The sequence below is a fragment of the Brachypodium distachyon genome, chromosome 3 (genome assembly GCF_000005505.3).
Source record: "Brachypodium distachyon strain Bd21 chromosome 3, Brachypodium_distachyon_v3.0, whole genome shotgun sequence".
Lineage (NCBI taxonomy): Eukaryota > Viridiplantae > Streptophyta > Magnoliopsida > Poales > Poaceae > Brachypodium > Brachypodium distachyon.
The window spans coordinates 8,936,223-8,953,425 of NC_016133.3; the positions used below are offsets into that span (position 1 = coordinate 8,936,223).

Here is a 17,203-nt window from a genome sequence, read left to right on the forward strand (position 1 = left end):
ACTGTAGTGATTTTTCACACTGTTCTTCGGGCTAAGGTTTTATTAGAGAACCATGCTTTGTGGGGCAGGTTGTTTCACAAAACCAAATCGGGTGGATTAGGCTGTTTGATGTTGTTTTCGGTGGGATCCATCAGTCAGGCGCTCGGACGGCCTGACCCGTTTCTCGCCACATCAGACGGCCCGAATGGAGGGGGATTTGAGTAGAGGTGACACGCTTAACGGGTTGCGTCCTGTCCTAGTGTTGATGATGTTGTCGCTCGGAATGGCAAACTAGGATCTTAGGCTTCCACCAAAATAAAAAGACCAGGGTGTGGACGAATCTTGGAGCCTCCGTTTTGATTCTTGTGAGGAGGAAACAACACCCTTGGGCACTGGCATCATCGGCACCACAATCACTTGGATAGGGCTTCACGCAGAGCTTTCGACGTGGCAGCCCCATGCAACCGACCATGGTAGGAACCCTAGCCCACAACCACATCCAAGGGACAACAACTAGGGTTGAATAACTAGACGTCGGTTCAACTTGTTATACGAGTTAGCTTGACTCGACTCGTTATGTTAACGAGTTCAAAACCAAACTCGCCTCGTTTGACTCACTATTAGCTCGTTAGAATTATTAAGCTCAGTAACAACATTTGCCGTGTAGGCTTTGTAAATTTAACTATCAACATATATTACATCTAGACATACACGGGAGGTAGCATGATGTAAAAAAAAATAGATTTTAGTTCACAACAGTCAACTTTTCATACACTTCACGGTTCCAACTTCACATGATTAAGGGTGTGTTCGGAAGCTCGCTAGCTTCCAGCTTCCCACAAATCCACCCCGAAGCAGTGCCGAACGCAAAAACTCCATGAAGTTAGATCTGAGAAGCCAAACAAATTTCCTGTGTAGAAATCGGAACACCTCTTTTAAAGATTCCTAGATATGCAAAACGTGGAGCAGTGCGAAATTACAAACATGTTGCCAGCACCAAGCGAAAAACTGGTTCATTCTCCTCCCGATTTCTCTTATCCCGACCCATTCCTCCCTCCTCCCGATCCTTCTGCTGCACCCCCTTCCAAGCCCGATGCTCGAGCCCTCGCCACCGGTCAGGCCTCCTCTTCCTCCTCCTGCTCATCCTCCTCTCCGACGTCCTTCTCCTCCGCCGTTTTTCGGCACAGGCAGCCGCTACGACGAGATATCCGCTCCCTGCCTCGACCCCGTCCGATGGCCTCCACCGCCACATCTAGATCGAAGCGCAACCCGGCTGCCTGGCGGCCTCCTCCTCCTTCTCCCACGTTCTCCGACGGCCTCCGTTCGCCCGTTCTCTAATGAGCAGATTTCCCGAGCTCATCGTCCCGTATGAGATCGGCCACCTACCTCTAGCATGTACCGAACACAAGTTGGGAAGGGCCCTTTCTTACCAGGCCCAGGCTGACCCAACGAAAATGGGCTTTCGGCCCAGCCGGATTCAGGAGCAGCGCCGAACGTCCCGTGCTCCCATCGGGACACAAGAGTAGCTACGGGAAGCGGGATCAAAGGAGTTTTGGGAAGCCAAAACGTTCCCAAACACGCCCTAATAATCCAACACACTAACTCTCCAACACATATTAGCTAAACATTGGGCGTTCCCTATAAAAAATATATTGAGCGTTCATTAATGTGTCGACAACCTCAGATTTATATAGACCGAGTTAAACAAGTCTAATGAGTAACTCGCTTCCGTTAACGAGTTCAAATCGAAAGTCAGCTCAACTCGTTAGGCCAACCACACTCCCACTAAATTAGATGCCTCCTATGTATTCCCTCCGTTCCATAATTCTTGTCGAAATCTTACATGTATCTAGACACCTTTTAAAAATATATACATCCATTTTTGAACAAATTTGAGACAAAAATTATGAAACGGAGGAAGCAACAGATAGACGTGAGCACCATGTAAGGACACCCTACATGCCACCTAGCCACTGGGATGTCGGACCAGGCAGCGAGCCACACTATTTGCGGTGGGCATAAAGCCGAGGAACCAACTGATCACCGAGCTCATCAGGGAGGTACTCAAGTTTTGCAAGTGTAGTTGGTGCACATACTGCCCAACACCATCATGCCAAGCCTCAACCTAGCGCGCTACTTCTAAATCAGGAAGAAAAGAAGTACACGATGGACCCCTTGCACCCCCCTCCCACATAGACACATCACATACCCTCCCGTGGTAACAGAGATGGAAACCATTTGCGATGGGCAATTTAAACAGTGTGAATGTCTGATATGTACTAGTGATCCTATATGATCTCGACCTTCATGAGACGAGAGGTGGAAAGGGGATTGCTAACGTGGTGGGTGAAGCTCGGATGGTTTTGAAACCCAAAATGTATTGAAGAGGTAACTATATTTGGAACACTTTAGTCTGGAGAAATAAAAAAAGTCCTCATTTCTTCATGCGTCCATACACCAACATGCGAGTAGAGGACATCACCCATGTTGAGCTCTTTGCAGGAACAATCTCAGGGAGTAGGAATGCAAAGCCCACCATATCTCCACCGCTGCCACCACCAGGAATCACTAGGCAATGTCGAAGCCATTCTCATGTGCCAATAGGACGGCGACATGGACGAACGTTGAGTTGTAGTACAAATGAACCAACTCCACACTCACTTTGGAGCTAACTCAGAGCTGAGGTTGAAGCCACGGGACACCTTAAGTTTTTTTCACCGATATGGTGGACGTCGCTAATCTAACCAGCCTCAACGCCAAAAGGCCAACTCCGCACAGCTCGTGCTGAGAAATCAGATTCGATTAGGTTTTTTTGCTTCATTTGATCCAAATTAATTGTCCCAAACGTATCTACACATAATTGTGTGGCTAGGCTCGTTTATTTTTTTAAGAAAGATTAATTAATTTGGATGGAAAGATATCAAATTTTCGTTTTACTGAACTTACCAAAATATCTTTGTCTGCAAAGATGAATTTGATAATTTCCACATCTCCGGTCTGGTACAGCGTGTCAGCCGCCAAAGTGGGCCCCGTGAAGATTCCGCATCACCCCGAACGATCCGCGGCATCCCCTTTTCCCCCCGTCTCGTCAGTCATCGGCCTTATCCTTTGTCCACTCACACCCTCGGCCTCCCTCCCAAGTAAACAAACATGCAGCCCCACACAGGCGGAACCCAGCCAGCCCCGCAAAACGGAATGGGAATCCCCCGCCGAATATTCACGCCTCGTTTCTCTTGTCCGTCCCTATCCATCCATCCACTCACTCTTTCCTTCCTTCCTTCCCGTGTAAGAATAAGAGCAAAAGATTCGCTTCCCATACGCGACGGCCCGACCGCGATTCATTTCCTTCTTTCCTCTCCGTTTAATTCCCCCCCCCCCCCCTTCTTCGTCTCGTCTTCCTTCCTTGCGCCCGAATCAATCCGTCCCCAGGCGGCCACGAGAAAGAAGAGACACCTCGGTCGAGATGCAGATGGCCATGGAGGAGGATCCGGCGTCGGACACGCGCCGCCGGTTCCGCGACTACCTGCTGGCACTCGAGGAGGAGCGCCGCAAGATCCACGTCTTCCAGCGCGAGCTCCCCCTCTGCCTCGACCTTGTCACCCAGAGTACGTTTAATTTGATCTCGTCCGGCATCCGCGTCGCGTGGCTCCATCTTTCTCTTCCTCCCTCATTTGGTTACTGGAATCACGAATTTATTTATACCGGCCGGTGCACAGCTATCGAGGGGATGAAGAGCCAGATGGACGCCGTCGTCGGCAGCGAGGAGACGGTGAGCGACCACGGGCCCGTGCTTGAGGAGTTCATCCCGCTCAAGCCAAGCCTGTCGCTGTGCTCCTCCGAGGAGGAGAGCACCCACGCTGTGGCGCCGGTCAACTCCCCCAAGAAAGATGAATCGGAGAGAGCGCGGCCACCGACGCCGGAGACCAAGAAGGCCATGCCGGACTGGCTCCAGTCCGTGCAGCTTTGGAGCCAAGAACCCCAGCAATCATGTCCTAACAAGGTAGCTACCGAGTTCTTGGTTTCTCTTTACTTCAATTCGGCATTAATCGTTAATCGACGTACTGTTCGGATGATTTGGAAGATAAATTAGCTGATGCACCGATCTCCTGACGAAACTTTTTGCCAGGAGCTGCCATGCAAGCCCGTGGCGCTGAACGCCACCAAGACCAGGGGAGCGTTCCACCCGTTTGAGAAGGAGAAGCGCGCCGAGCCCGAGCTGCCGGCGTCGTCGACCACGGCCGCGGCGAGCTCCGCGGTGGTCGGAGACAGCTGCGGGGACAAGGCTACCAGCGACACTGAGGTGGCACACGAGAAGATCAAGGATACTAACAAGGACATGGAGAAAGACAGCAAAGAGGGGCAGTCGTCGCAGCAGCAGCATAACCGCAAGGCCCGGCGGTGCTGGGCGCCGGAGCTCCATCGCCGGTTCCTCCAAGCCCTGCAGCAGCTGGGCGGGTCTCACGGTTCGTTCCCTTTCCCCGACCAGACTGATTATTTTTGGCCAGCTCATAATTATTACTGTACTTATATACGTGTCTGGCTGGTACAAATTAATTGATGGATTTGGGCATGCAGTGGCGACGCCGAAGCAGATCCGGGAGCTGATGAAGGTCGACGGCCTCACCAACGACGAAGTCAAGAGCCATTTGCAGGTGAGCATCGGTGCTCCATGATCACAGCCAAGTTAACGACTCTTACGTTTAATTACTTTATGTTAATAAAAATGTGCTTTTTTCCTTGGTGATTGATTCCAGAAATACCGTTTGCACACGACAAGGCGGCCGAGCTCGACGGTGGCGCAGAGCAACAACGCGGCACAGGCTGCCGCGCCGCAGTTCGTGGTGGTGGGCAGCTGCATCTGGGTTCCCCCGCAGGAGTACGCCGCAGCCGCGGCACAGCAGCAGGCAAACAACAACAGCCCAGCAGTAGTATACGCTCCGGTGGCGACGATGCCTTCGTCGTCGTCAGCCTTGCATGTACCATCGAAGAAGAAACAGACGACGAGTCGTGGCAGTAAGCACTCGGAAGACCAGCGAAGCGGCGACGCTAGCTCATCGTCGGGATCTCCGGCCGTCTCTTCTTCGTCTCAAACCACCTCTGCGTGATTAAAGCTCTCAGCTCGCCACCTTTGTGATCTTAGTTTAGGCGGCGCCCCACGCCCATCGATAGGGAGGGACATGTATATCTAGCCACCACACGGTACGAGAACGAGGGGTACGGTGCGTCGATCTTTGCGGGGATTAATTCTTGCAGGTACAGATTGTAATTTTGCTTCATAAGTACGTGATCCATTTTGTTACGAGGGCACGCCACTGCGATGTTAATGTTGCCTCGTGTACTGGCATATTTTTCATGATAAATACTGATACTGAGCCTCCGGTATGTACAGACTAACGGGCTAGTTCATTCGATGTGGCCCCGAATCTATGTGTGCAACTTTAGTAACAAGAAGAAAATTTCGAATTTGTTGCAAGTTGTCCTGGGACGGTGCATTGGCTTCGTACTTGATTCATGCTGCTTTTGATGGTGGACAAGAAATTTATGGAATTTTGGATGGAACCATTTGAAAACACGGGAATTCACAACTAGCTTGGGTAGCGCCGGGCTTGGGCTTTAGAATGGGTGGTCTGTTTTGCCTTTAGAATGGATAGCGCCAGGCTTATGCTTTAGAATGTAATTTTTTTCATTGTTGAAGATTCTAATGATGTGATGAGTGTATCGACACGGAGGACAGTAGGTTGCTCTCGTTATAATTATTTCTACCGTGAATTCAGTTTATATACTCCGTATTTGTTTGTGCGGAAACAATTCATTTCGTATATGGATTGACTTGGAGATGAGAATGGGTGGATCGAGATCTAATGCATTTGCTGTTTTTGAGTAACCAAAAAAAGCACCGGTAATCAAAACAGTACCGCCTTTGTGATCACATTCACAACTTTCCGTTTGAGAAAAGATTACACCACGCCCCCGTACGAAAAGAATAACATGTGGGCTGTGGCCATCGGCGGTCCGGTGGAGCAAGGACCTGCATGCGCGTCCAGCCAGCCAGCGCGCATCGGCGATTCTTCCTCCCCGGCCGTCCGAGGAATGTTCTCTCGGCGCGCTCGAATATCCCCGGTCTCCCTGAGAATCTTCCTAGGCCATCTTTTGGACTTGGGTGCCAACGGATCTTTTCCTCCCGTCATCGCCGAGGGGGCCCGGATGCGAGGTGCTATAGCAACTGGCTTTTCGCCGCGCCCAGGGGCCGCGGCCGCGTCTAGCTGTTCCCAGTTCCAGCTGTCGCGATGTTCCCGAGATACGTACTTTTCTTTCCCCGTGCTGCCTGCCTGATAGGTGATAGCCTTGAATCTCGATGGACAGCTGCGCCTCTGGACGGCGACCTACCTAGAGGTATCGGAGGATCCTAGTGGTATATACTAGTAGATGCAAGATTCCGGACTCTTCTAAAAGATACTTCTGAGCTTTATTTAGCACTATATTTGTGTTTAGATGGTGTTCAAGCTTGTCGTCTGTATTTTTCTATTTATGCTGAGTAGTTTCATTCCACGAGATTTCGACCACGAACCGGCATTTTTATCCAAATGCCGACTGCTATTTTTTGACTTCAATCTCTACAGGAAGTTCCTGGGAAGGCGTGTGAACGTGTCGTCATAGGAACACCACGCTACCTCTGTGAACCGAGGAGAGCTTCAGTCAGCTTAGCTAGCTCATCGGCTCTTCATGGCGCCCAGGAGCCATCTAGGGCGGGGGTCACCTTATCAGGATCTGGGCAAAGGATTCGGATGGGTTAAAATAATCTCCAGCAGGTGCTCGCGGGCGGACCGGAGGATATTCTCGTCTTGATTCTACTTTCTTCGTCGCAAAACTCCCCCTCAAAGTTAAAAATTATTACTAGTGGTTTCTAGACAGAAAAATGATGGTTACTGAACATAATCTTAATCTTGCCAACAAGACCTGGATGGAACTTGTGAAATGTTGTCTTTTTGAGTCCATGAGTCCAATTAATCGTTTTGTCCCTATGCCTCATTGGTGTGGCGAATTATTTATTTTGCGTTTAATTTGACTTCATCGTCTAATATGTTTGAGAACAGGTTAAATGGGCTTGACAAAAAGACTAAGGCTCACATACGGGTGCAAGTGTCTGCTGTTTGTAGACTATTTCGCTATGCTGAAATGATATTATTTTAACCAATCAAGAGTTGTTCCTTTTTTCTATGTTATCTTAAAGGCCAACGCACTGATTCGCATGTGGTCCATCTTCCTCGTGGACAAGCGGTAGCTTTCGGCTTTTGGTGCACCCGGCTGGAGATGGTCGCTCGGGATATATCCAACTAGGCTGACGGGCGGCATGTTGCTAGATTGCAAGATGCACAGAGATTATCTTCAGGATCTTTGTTTTATTTGACTTGTTTTTGTTTCCATTTTATGTGACCGTGACTTGTGTACTACGATGATATAACTTTGCAATAAATTGGTTGTGTGCATCGCTTCGACGCAGAGACCGATGAGCCTCCCTTTTCGGAAAAAAAGGCGACTCCAGCGCGGGAACCCATATGGTCCTCACTAGTCTGTTTTAGTCCGCCTGTACAAAACACACACCCAACATGATCATCCATTTCCATTTCTATCCATCTAGACGCACTCCAGTCCTAAATCTGGTCGGGTTTGCATCCACACACACAGGAAAACGGACCACTCGTCCGACTAGCTCAAACCTTTTCGACTTCTTAGCCCCACCCACAGCGACCCATGAACCCCTACCCCAGTCATATTAAATGGGGACCCCATCGTCCCATTTCCCCGCCCCACTACACCACTTGCTCCCAGTTCCTAGGGTTCGCCGCCTCCTTTGCCGACGAGCACCGCAGCCATGGACCTATCGGCAGCCGCGGTTGATGCATTCCCCATCCCAGCTGGGGAGCTATGCCTGCAGGCTAGGGAGTTGGCGGCCGTCAGCTCGCTGGCGACTCATCATCGGGAGCCCAAGATCAAGGAGGAGGAGGTGATGGAGATCAAGGAGGAGAAGGAGGAGGAGGAGGAGGAGGAGGAGGAGGAGGAGATCGAGGAGGGAGGAAGCTCATTGAGCCTCTGGCTCTCCTCTGACAAGGGCGAGAAGGCTCATTGAGCCGGCACGCCATTGAGCACGGAGTATTGGGATTGCGATATGGTTCCCGAATCCAGCGGCAAGGTGATTGTGCTCGAAGTGTGTACCTATCATGTTAACCTTCAGGATGTTTAAAATTCAATAGCTTGCCATCATATTGTTCCCAAATAGGTTGCCCCACTAGGCGCATTCTGCCAACCAAACGGACATATGCCGGACAAGGGCCTTTAAGTGTCCGGCTCGCCACCCAAACGGACCAAATCGGACACAAAATGTGACCGATTTGTGTCATCCAGATGGAGTCACCCTTACTCGCTTATCACAACAATCGTCTCAGATTTTGTTAAGATACATGTGCGAGGCTAGAATATGAATTAATCTTTTTAGAAAAAAAAAATACACATGTTAACTCCCGTATTTGCCCCGCTATATTTCCTATACATTATCAACTGCTTTTACTCATTTATTACATTCCTTTGGTTTTTGACGTGCTATTAGAAATACATTTAAACAAACTAGCCCGGTGCTTCAGTAATAATTTCTCTGGTTGTTTATGTATGCTTTCATGTTTTAGACCCGAATAGTATGTCTTGCTAAAATCTTTAATTACATTTCAAGGATTTATACATTCATTTGTAATGGATGTTAGTCTGTTACGAAGTTTTCTAAATATAAATTAAGAGTACTGAATTTTAATTTAGTAAGAATCATGCAATCTTGAAATTCGTATATATTGTGTATTTAGATAATGGAATCTAGTCCCACCCTCTGCACCAACAAAGAGTGAACAAATTAAAAGCATGACCAAAGTTATTAAAGGTAATACAAGGCCAAATGGGTCAACCAAGAAATGTGAACCAAGACAAAATACCAAACGCACTGTCATATATAGCCACACCACACAATCCCTCCCCCCAAGGGCACTCGGAGATTATGCATAGGAAAATAGTTAGTTACTCTCTCCGATCCATATCAAATGTCTCAAATTTGTCCAAATATAAATGTATTTATGCCTAAAAATCGTTTAGATATATGTAATATATCGACAATTAATTAATATGGATCCGAGAGAGTACTATACAGAAATAAGGCGTGTTTGGTCTAATCTTCAATGACGATGTCTCGACCGGAGAATACGATTCTCATTGACACCCTCAGATCAAATCAGTGAAGATCAGATCAAGTGTTTTAATGAAAGGGAACGTTGCACACCAACCCAAACCAGTGAAATGATCTAGAATTTTCAACTCAAGGTTAGGGTACTAAAAGCATCTCCAACAGCATATCCATATTCGGGAAGAATACCCAAAAACTGCCAATATGGACATTTTGTTCCAAAAAACAGGTCCAGCAGCATACCCATATTTGATGGATACCCTAAAAAATTTGGATAGCTACCCATATTTTATCCCCTTCACCCAAATACTAGTATTCTCCCCTAGAATTTGGGTAGCTACCCATATCCCACGCGGGCACCCAACCGCCACTTTCCTGGTCTTTCCGCCTCGCGCCACCTCCCGACCCGCCGGCGCCGGCGGCCGGACCGCGCCTCCACCGCCAACTTCGCTTCCAGTCGGCTTGCCCGGCCCCTGCGCACCTCCCCGCCGCCGTTCCCCGCCCTCGCGCGAGCTCGCCAACCCCCACGACGCCCGCAGTCGGCCCTCCATCGTCGGTAGCTCGGGCTGGCGCCGCCCGCGGCCGACGCCCCGCGACCCTCCCCCACGGCGCTGCCTCGAGGGGCCACACCGCCGCAGCCTCAGCTCGCTTTGAGGATTGCCGCCGCCTGCTTCACACACGACCTCCCGACGAGGCCTCCTGGCGCCTCCCATCCCCACATCTCCGTCGATTCCGCGCCCCCAACGAACCCCCCTGCCCCTCCCCCATCTCTCTTCGCCACCTAGGAGCTCCGTCGCGACCTGCGCGCGTGCCACCCAGCCCCCGTCGCAGCCGGTCTCCTCCGCCGCCCAGCGATGCCGCTGCCACGCCCGATTTGTATTGGGATTGGCAGGGGGGAGAAAGGTGCGGAGGAGGAAGAAGAAGTAGTGGACCAATGACACGTAGGGCCGGGAGAGTTTGGTGGATATGGGTATCCAAATTTAGGGATGCAGTAAAACGAGGACAAGTTTGGGGAACCCAAATTTTCTCTCCCCTCTATCCATATTGATTTTGGATGTTCAAAATATGGGTATGCTGTTGGATATGTCGTAGGTCCGCGTTTGGTTGTCTTGCTTTACTGCTTTTGCTTCTAAAAATCAAAAAAAGCTAACCAAAGCCATTTCTGACAGCAAAGCAAAGCAAAGAAAGTTGCTCGTCGTAGTGCATTTCACAAGGTACCTCTTTCACTTGCTTTTGCTTTTCAACTGTCGAGATTATTACCCACTGCCATCCGTAACTTGTACCGGTTCGCTCTCAAAACAGAAACAACTCATCTTCTTCCTTTCCCCATCGCTTCGGCCTCCCCCTTCCCCTCCGCCTCTCCAGAATCCGGCGCCGCGATAGAACATGAGGGTGTAGACGACCGATCCGACGCAGCTAGTGGTGAAGAGCCCTCGGCGGCGTGATAGTGGGGCAGTGCGTGGGCGCCCTTCTTGGGCGGGTTGGAGGGGCGGACCTGCATGGGCTGGTCCGAGGCGCGGGCGGCGGGGCGGCATGGTGGGCGCAGGCGGGAAAGGCTTGCGGGGAGGCGTAGCGGAGCGACCTCGGGCGGAGGCGGCGAGGCAGGTTCACGCGGAGGAGGCGGGAAGGGCTTGCGGGGAGGCGAGCGGGTTGGCGCGGTGGCGGCGGGTCGGGCTCGTGCAGAGGTCAAGCGCGGCCGAGATCTTGCAAAGCAGATGAGCGTTGTTCGTGCGGAGGAGGGGCTCGCGCGGAGGAGGGGTGCGACGGCGGAGGGTCTCGTGCACAAGGACGAGCTCGCTCGGAGGAGGGGCTCGGCGGCGGACAGGGTCGTGCAGAGAAGGTAGAATGACGAAGGGAGTAGGTTGTAGGAAGGAGAAGCAAGGCTGAACAACCAAACGAGCCTTTTGCTTTTTCAAAGAAAAAAAAACAAAGCTACCTTTTGAGAGAGAAAAAAATGCAAAGCTGATTTTGTCAAAAGTAAAGCGAAACCAAACGGAACCTAAAGCTCCCAACAATTCCTGAGCATGAAGCAAGTCGTTTTGGATCAAATAGTGAATACCAAATCCTCACATGATGACACTGTTCCTCATAGCCTTGCGAAGTTTGTACCTTTTTTTTTTCGGGTTGCGAAGTTTGTACCTTGTACGATCACTATAAAAGATAGCTAGTTCTATCATCAAACATCTGCTGGTTCCATCAAGGCCAATGACACCTACATCACCTACCACTACCAGGCACGCTACGCTGCAACTCACGCCGCCGTTCAACAAGGTTACACCTCGTGAAGAAGAAAAATTGATTTGTCAATCAGATTATATGAGTGCACTACAATGGTTAAAAGGTGGATGTAATTTACAATAACACGTGAATCTGAAAAATTCAATAAATCTATGACCATTGGCCTACACTATTGATTTATCCCTTATTTATTTTGTGCAAGTTACAGTAAGTCATATTTTTGGATCAAACCATACATGTTAGAATTGTATATTATTATGCAATACATTCACATTGTTTTAATGATTTTTGAAAGCTTCAACTGCAAGTGCCTCAACATAGACGCAGCACAACAGATTCACTATACAACCAGCCTGATTGATATGCATTTTAAATAATAATGCTAAAATTTGGCACAAGGCAGTGAAAGCTCTCCCAGCCTTCCATTCGGTTACTAACATCAAGGGAACAATTGCAATGTTTTACAACAACTTCCTGAGTTTCAGTCTGGACAAAATATATTTCAAACTTTGGATTCAAATGCTGTGACGGCATCTTCAGGTGATTTGTTGTTGTGCAATTGCATAACTTCCCAGCAAAAACTTCAACTGCCTACATCCTCTACAAAAGCTCCCAGGTCTCAGCTATAAGTGCACCTACCTGCCAAATCAGAACATTAAACAATGCACCACCAGTATTTCAGTTTAGATGAACACTCAGCGCTCAGGCCATTGTAAAAGAACTTTTTTTTATTTCAGTTGTATGGAAATGTGCTGATTCTGGGGAAATGCAAACAGTAAAAGGCTTAATTAAATACCTTCAACCAGGGATGAGATTAGTAGATCATTATACCTGGGACCTATATTAACCAGTTGCAATAGGATGCAAACTAGACATAAATTTTGTCAGCAACAAATATATGTACTACTAAGTGAAGGTTGGCAGAAACAAGGCCAACTTAGGATCTGCACATTGCTGGTCAAGTTATCCAATGATGATTGTCACACAAACATAAATTTGTTACTCCCTCCGACCCATATTACTTGTCTCAAATTTGTCCAAATATGGATGTATCTGTTTAAAAAGCGTCTAGATACATGTAATATTTCAACAAGTAATATGGGTCAGAGGGAGTATCATAGTTAGTTTAGTGGATCTAAAGTTTGGTAAATTCATAGTACTTAAACAGCAATCATGCAAGCTTAATAAAATGTGAATACATGTAAATACACTAGTTCAATACAACAATACCAGTGCTTCTGTGTACGCTAGTATATTATATCACAGAGGCAGCCACCAGTCATCACCGGCCGACCAACAAGGCCAAGATTATGGACATACTGGAGCAGGATTTAGTTGTATGTTTAGCATGGACTTGCAGTTGCAAGGAAACTGAAGGATTTTATTACAGTTTGGGATTAAAAAATCTAACTGATTAGGGGCCTGTATTGTGTTAGGAAAGGTGAAGGGCCTAAGCTTCCACTATATAAGGATATAAGGCTACCATGTAACTTGCTCGAGGCAAACAAGAAGAAATCAATCTTTCGTGTCATCTAGTCCCTCCGTCCCATATTAAATGACATGGATATATCTATACCTAAAAAGTATCTATATACATGTAATATTTCGGCACTTAATATGGGACGGAGGGAGTATTATCTACCCAATCCCTCGCAGCCATGCTACGGATCAACAACTCAAATTGCCTGAACATGTGAACTACTGTAGCTAGTCTTGACTCTTGACCAGAATTGAATTTTCAAATTTGGTTTAATGGATGAGAGGGCAGTTATTGGATCTCCGCACAGGCATAAAGTTTTTGCCAAAATTTCAAGATGTTCCCACATCTAACAAAAAGAGGGAAGGTGAACAGACCAAAGTCACCGATTGACATCTTTATAGGAGTAAAGATTGGTACACCAAATACCTTGAGGCTACATATTGTCCAATTACTTTTTCTTCCTCTTCAGTGAACATAAACCATGTGTCATTGTTCCCCATTGCGTCAAACTCTGATACAAATATGGTATTAGCAGTCATTAACTTTGCATTACAAATTAGTAAAGAAATTATTGCATAATAACTTCAAACCTTGGCGCAGTATTGCTGTGTTATTATAGTAACCATCGAACTTCCAATATGCTACCCCTTTGTCTATCCTGACAGGCTTTGTTCTAAGTGCTCCTCCATGATTCCCCTCTAATGTTGCCACAATTGAGAGGTAACAGAAGACAATTAGATTTGCGCAGCTTGCTCAGTGTCTTACCGCATTACAGAATAAGATAAACAAATAGTGTTGGGGATGATAGCATCACACGATGGTAAGAAGTGTTTTTTTTACATGCTCAACAGTAAGACTAATCATGATTGTAGATATTTCACATCCAGAAAAAGGCAAATGGCTACATGCAACTAAGAAAACTCAGCATCTGCGTAAATGTATTCATTATAGTAAAAGATTACCGAAATGAAACTGTATGTTTAGCACTAAGTATAACAGAAAAAGATATATTAAACAGAACTAAAAGGTATAAAACATATGAAGAAATGAGAAAATGCAGAAGCATAAACCAATATAACGTGGAAAGATGTCCATAATATCAATTCACATTGTTCAGACCATTGACGGCTGCCTCCTTGTCTTTGTTTGCCTCCTTTATTTGAGAAATCAGACAATTAATTTCCGCTCCTTTTCTCACAAACATTGGTTTAGCCATCTCATTCTTTAGTCTGTCCTTTAGCTCCTTTTCCTATGAAGCAAAATAAAGTGTTGTTTGTTTACTGTAAAACTAAGTGACAAGACACAAAAATAGTTTTCCGAAGCTCTTCACCTTTTCCTTCGCGGCACGAATTTGTTCTCTAGCAGCCATCTTTCTCTCAGTTGCACTTTCATTTTGATTGACAATCCAGTTCCTCAACTTTCTGAACAAAGTCAAAGTATGATTATTACAGGAAGTATAATAGTGAAGTGAACTAATCCAGCAAATATGGTGTTGTACTTACGTAGTAGAAAGGGTCTCATCACACAGTAAATTCAGCACATGCAGCTTCAAGGAAGGGCTCAGACCTTTATATCCCAATACCCCTTGGTTTAAACAGCCGGCAGGCAATTCCTTTGAGAGAAGTGTTAATTCACTAATATATTTGCCAATATCATTTATCCAAGTATCTTTATCTCTTGAATAATCTAAAGGGCTATGAACAAAATAACCTTGTTAATTAGTAACCAGATTTGAACAAAACTGTAAACAATTATCAAGTTCAGACTGAACTTACTTCTCTTCTCTGTCTTCCTGGATGACAGACAACAAATTGATGTGAAGTTCAGCAACAACTGCAGGCACCTCTCGAAATATACGACCTCCTCCAGTTATGACTTGAAGAACCTTTTCTGGTTGTCCCTTCCTTATTTGAAAAACCTGTATAAGAGTCATTTGCTGCATTATTTCATTTACATAAGAAATAACTCTAAAAAGCATGTGCACATACCAACAGATAAATATGTTAAACACACAGAAAAAACAGTTTTCTGAGAACTTGAAAAAAAAATGTCCAAAGAAAAGAACAGTAACCAATTCAACATAAGACACGCCACAATTGAAGTATGGTACTACTAGCCAAGACAGCACAAAATGCTTGAAGCACACAATGATTATGATGTACAGTTCTTGAATCCATCCAGACGGTAGCTTCTTTATGTCTATAAATTAAAACATTAAGGCTTTGCTCAACAAAGTTTTTTCTTGTCTGATTATGTATGTAAAATCTACTTTTTCCATTATGCCAATTACATGTACACTTTTTAAATAGAACCAGTTATACCCATAATTTGTTTAATAAGACCTGTGTCAATATAAGAAATTTGTAGCACAAAATATTTTCCATGGTAAATATGATAACTTATGAACAATTTAGGAATGTAATTGAACAAGAGACAAAAAAAGTAAGAGCTGAAACATTATCCTTATCATTTGTTTGGCATAAGTACCTCTGCAAATGTGCGGCAGAATTCATAAAATTGAATAGCTGGCCCTGCATCTTCAGTTTTCAGCTCAATGCCTACAATGTTAGTGACAGGAGTACCACTGGGTAGCACAAGTTTTTCCGTGCAAACATCAGTGCTGTCACCTCTCACTTGAGGTCTGTCCTTATTTTCAACAGGGAGTTTTTCATCAGCGGTCATGTTGTCTACCCTGCATTTGCTCTTCGTCAGCTTCTTATTGACAGGGGCCGAAGGAAGTGCATTAAGATCAATCCCTATATTCTCATCCCCTTGAGCCAACAATCCATTGGTAGCATCATCTGTCTCCAGGGCCCTCTTTGGGTTGCCCTGCTTGTTCATAACAAATCAGCACAACAAATCAAGCAAAATGCGTAGTTGCATGCTAAACAGAGAATTACCAAGCAAGGCTTTTACCTTCTTGACCTTCAGAGGGAGCGATGTCAGCGTCTGCGCAGCAGCCACCATGTCTGAGCCCTTGATAAGCAAGTCATGGACGGAAGAATGCCCCGATGCCTTGGCAGCATGGGCCAGTATTCCAGTCGGCATCTCACCGTTCTTCTTTCTGCCCAAGAAGACCAGCTAAGTAATCTACACCAAATTCCATAATAGCCGTGCATCAGCCTCCGCTAACTAACCTGCAGAAGCTGCAGTTGCAGATGCCCCTGCATTTGGGGCAGATCCAGGCCTCCTCCTTGGTCACCTTCTCAGCATCCTCGCCATACCTAAACAACCCATCAAAAAAAACTCCAAACCAGATCAGACCAAGACGCTCTACGGTGGTCAGGTTGTTCGACCACGGATGATGATCGCTTAAATCTAAGAAAGAAGTGAGAAGAAATTCCTTCACCTGTTAAGTAGGCACTTGTGGCAGAAGTGGATCGGACACAGCCCCCTCTTCTGCGGCTGCTTGCAAGACACCGCAAAGTCTGTTGTTTTCTGACGGCACTGCATGAGGATTACAGAATCAATTAAATTGATCCACGGCCACGGGAGGCCTGCAGATCTAGAATAAAGGAGGAGCGTGGGGCGACGGTAGGTGCTCACCTGGTGGCAGGTCTTCCCGTTCTCCGGATCATAGATCCGGCCGCCGACAGAGCGGAGTCCGGGGCACGGGTTGCGCTTCCTGGGCGCCGCCGCCTTGACCTCCTCCGTCTGCTCGGGCACGGCCACACTCTCCTCGCGACAGGCGCCTTTCGCCGCGCCTTTCGCCCCCATGGAAAGAGGAAGGGGAGAAGAAGAGCTCGAAACTCGCTCAGATGTCAGAATGGAACGAGGGTTTTGGTGCGGCGAGGCCTGCAGCCGATTTCTTCCTGTTTTGGGGTGTCTCGAGAGGGAAGGTATTTGTTGGATGGATGTGGTGATTTTGGAAGCGGGAGGGTCAGATCACGGCGCCGCGGGTCGATGAAATGGGGATAGCTATAGCGTCGCATTGCCGCCAGTGAATTGTCCCGAAAATTTTGAATTTTTCCCTCTCGTCCTCTCGTCTGCTCCCGCTTGGATGCACGTTTTCCCTCCAGCTCGTTGCGCCTTTTCGGGTTTTGGACGCCGCGAGGCGAAAGTTTTTCTATTGGAGCAAAAGTTTGCTGGTTGCACGAGCACGAGCAGGAGTTCCAGCATGACCCCAAGACTGCCTACTTCCCTCCTCTTTATTTTTCGAAAATCCGTGAGACAAGCAAGAGTCTTTGATGGGCTTTCAATAAGAAGGTACTACGGCCGATACTTTGACGAGGGAGAGCGGACAATATCGGCCAAAGTAAACAATCGCTTCGGTAGTTAGTTTC

General features: G+C 47.1%; 2 protein-coding genes, 1 long non-coding RNA gene and 1 other non-coding gene across 4 annotated transcripts; 3 read left to right on the forward strand and 1 right to left on the reverse strand.

The window, feature by feature from the left end:
• The first annotated feature begins 3,138 nt into the window (after positions 1–3,138).
• LOC100841245 (transcription factor NIGT1) lies at positions 3,139–5,444 on the forward strand. The gene is made up of 5 exons (XM_003572675.4): positions 3,139–3,584; positions 3,696–3,979; positions 4,106–4,442; positions 4,555–4,631; positions 4,734–5,444. The coding sequence occupies exons 1-5, from the start codon at positions 3,443–3,445 to the stop codon at positions 5,082–5,084; spliced, it is 1,191 nt and encodes a 396-aa protein (XP_003572723.1). The 5' UTR covers positions 3,139–3,442; the 3' UTR covers positions 5,085–5,444.
• A 1,781-nt stretch (positions 5,445–7,225) lies between these two features.
• On the forward strand, positions 7,226–7,307 carry MIR7751 (microRNA MIR7751). The gene has a single exon (NR_127038.1). It is a non-coding gene; the product is annotated as a microRNA MIR7751 (primary transcript).
• Positions 7,308–9,559: 2,252 nt separating this feature from the next.
• Positions 9,560–11,938, forward strand: LOC112271574. Its single transcript, XR_002964740.1, has 2 exons — positions 9,560–10,416; positions 10,505–11,938. It is a non-coding gene; the product is annotated as an uncharacterized LOC112271574 (long non-coding RNA).
• Positions 11,777–17,010, reverse strand: LOC100843373. The gene is made up of 12 exons (XM_003572680.4): positions 16,467–17,010; positions 16,270–16,367; positions 16,058–16,144; positions 15,837–15,984; positions 15,408–15,749; positions 14,696–14,838; positions 14,423–14,614; positions 14,251–14,341; positions 14,040–14,169; positions 13,511–13,618; positions 13,347–13,431; positions 11,777–12,079 (listed from the first exon to the last, which is right to left on the reverse strand). Exons 1-12 carry the CDS (start codon positions 16,635–16,637, stop codon positions 12,076–12,078), a joined length of 1,599 nt encoding a protein of 532 aa, XP_003572728.1. The 5' UTR covers positions 16,638–17,010; the 3' UTR covers positions 11,777–12,075.
• Positions 17,011–17,203: the final 193 nt, after the last annotated feature.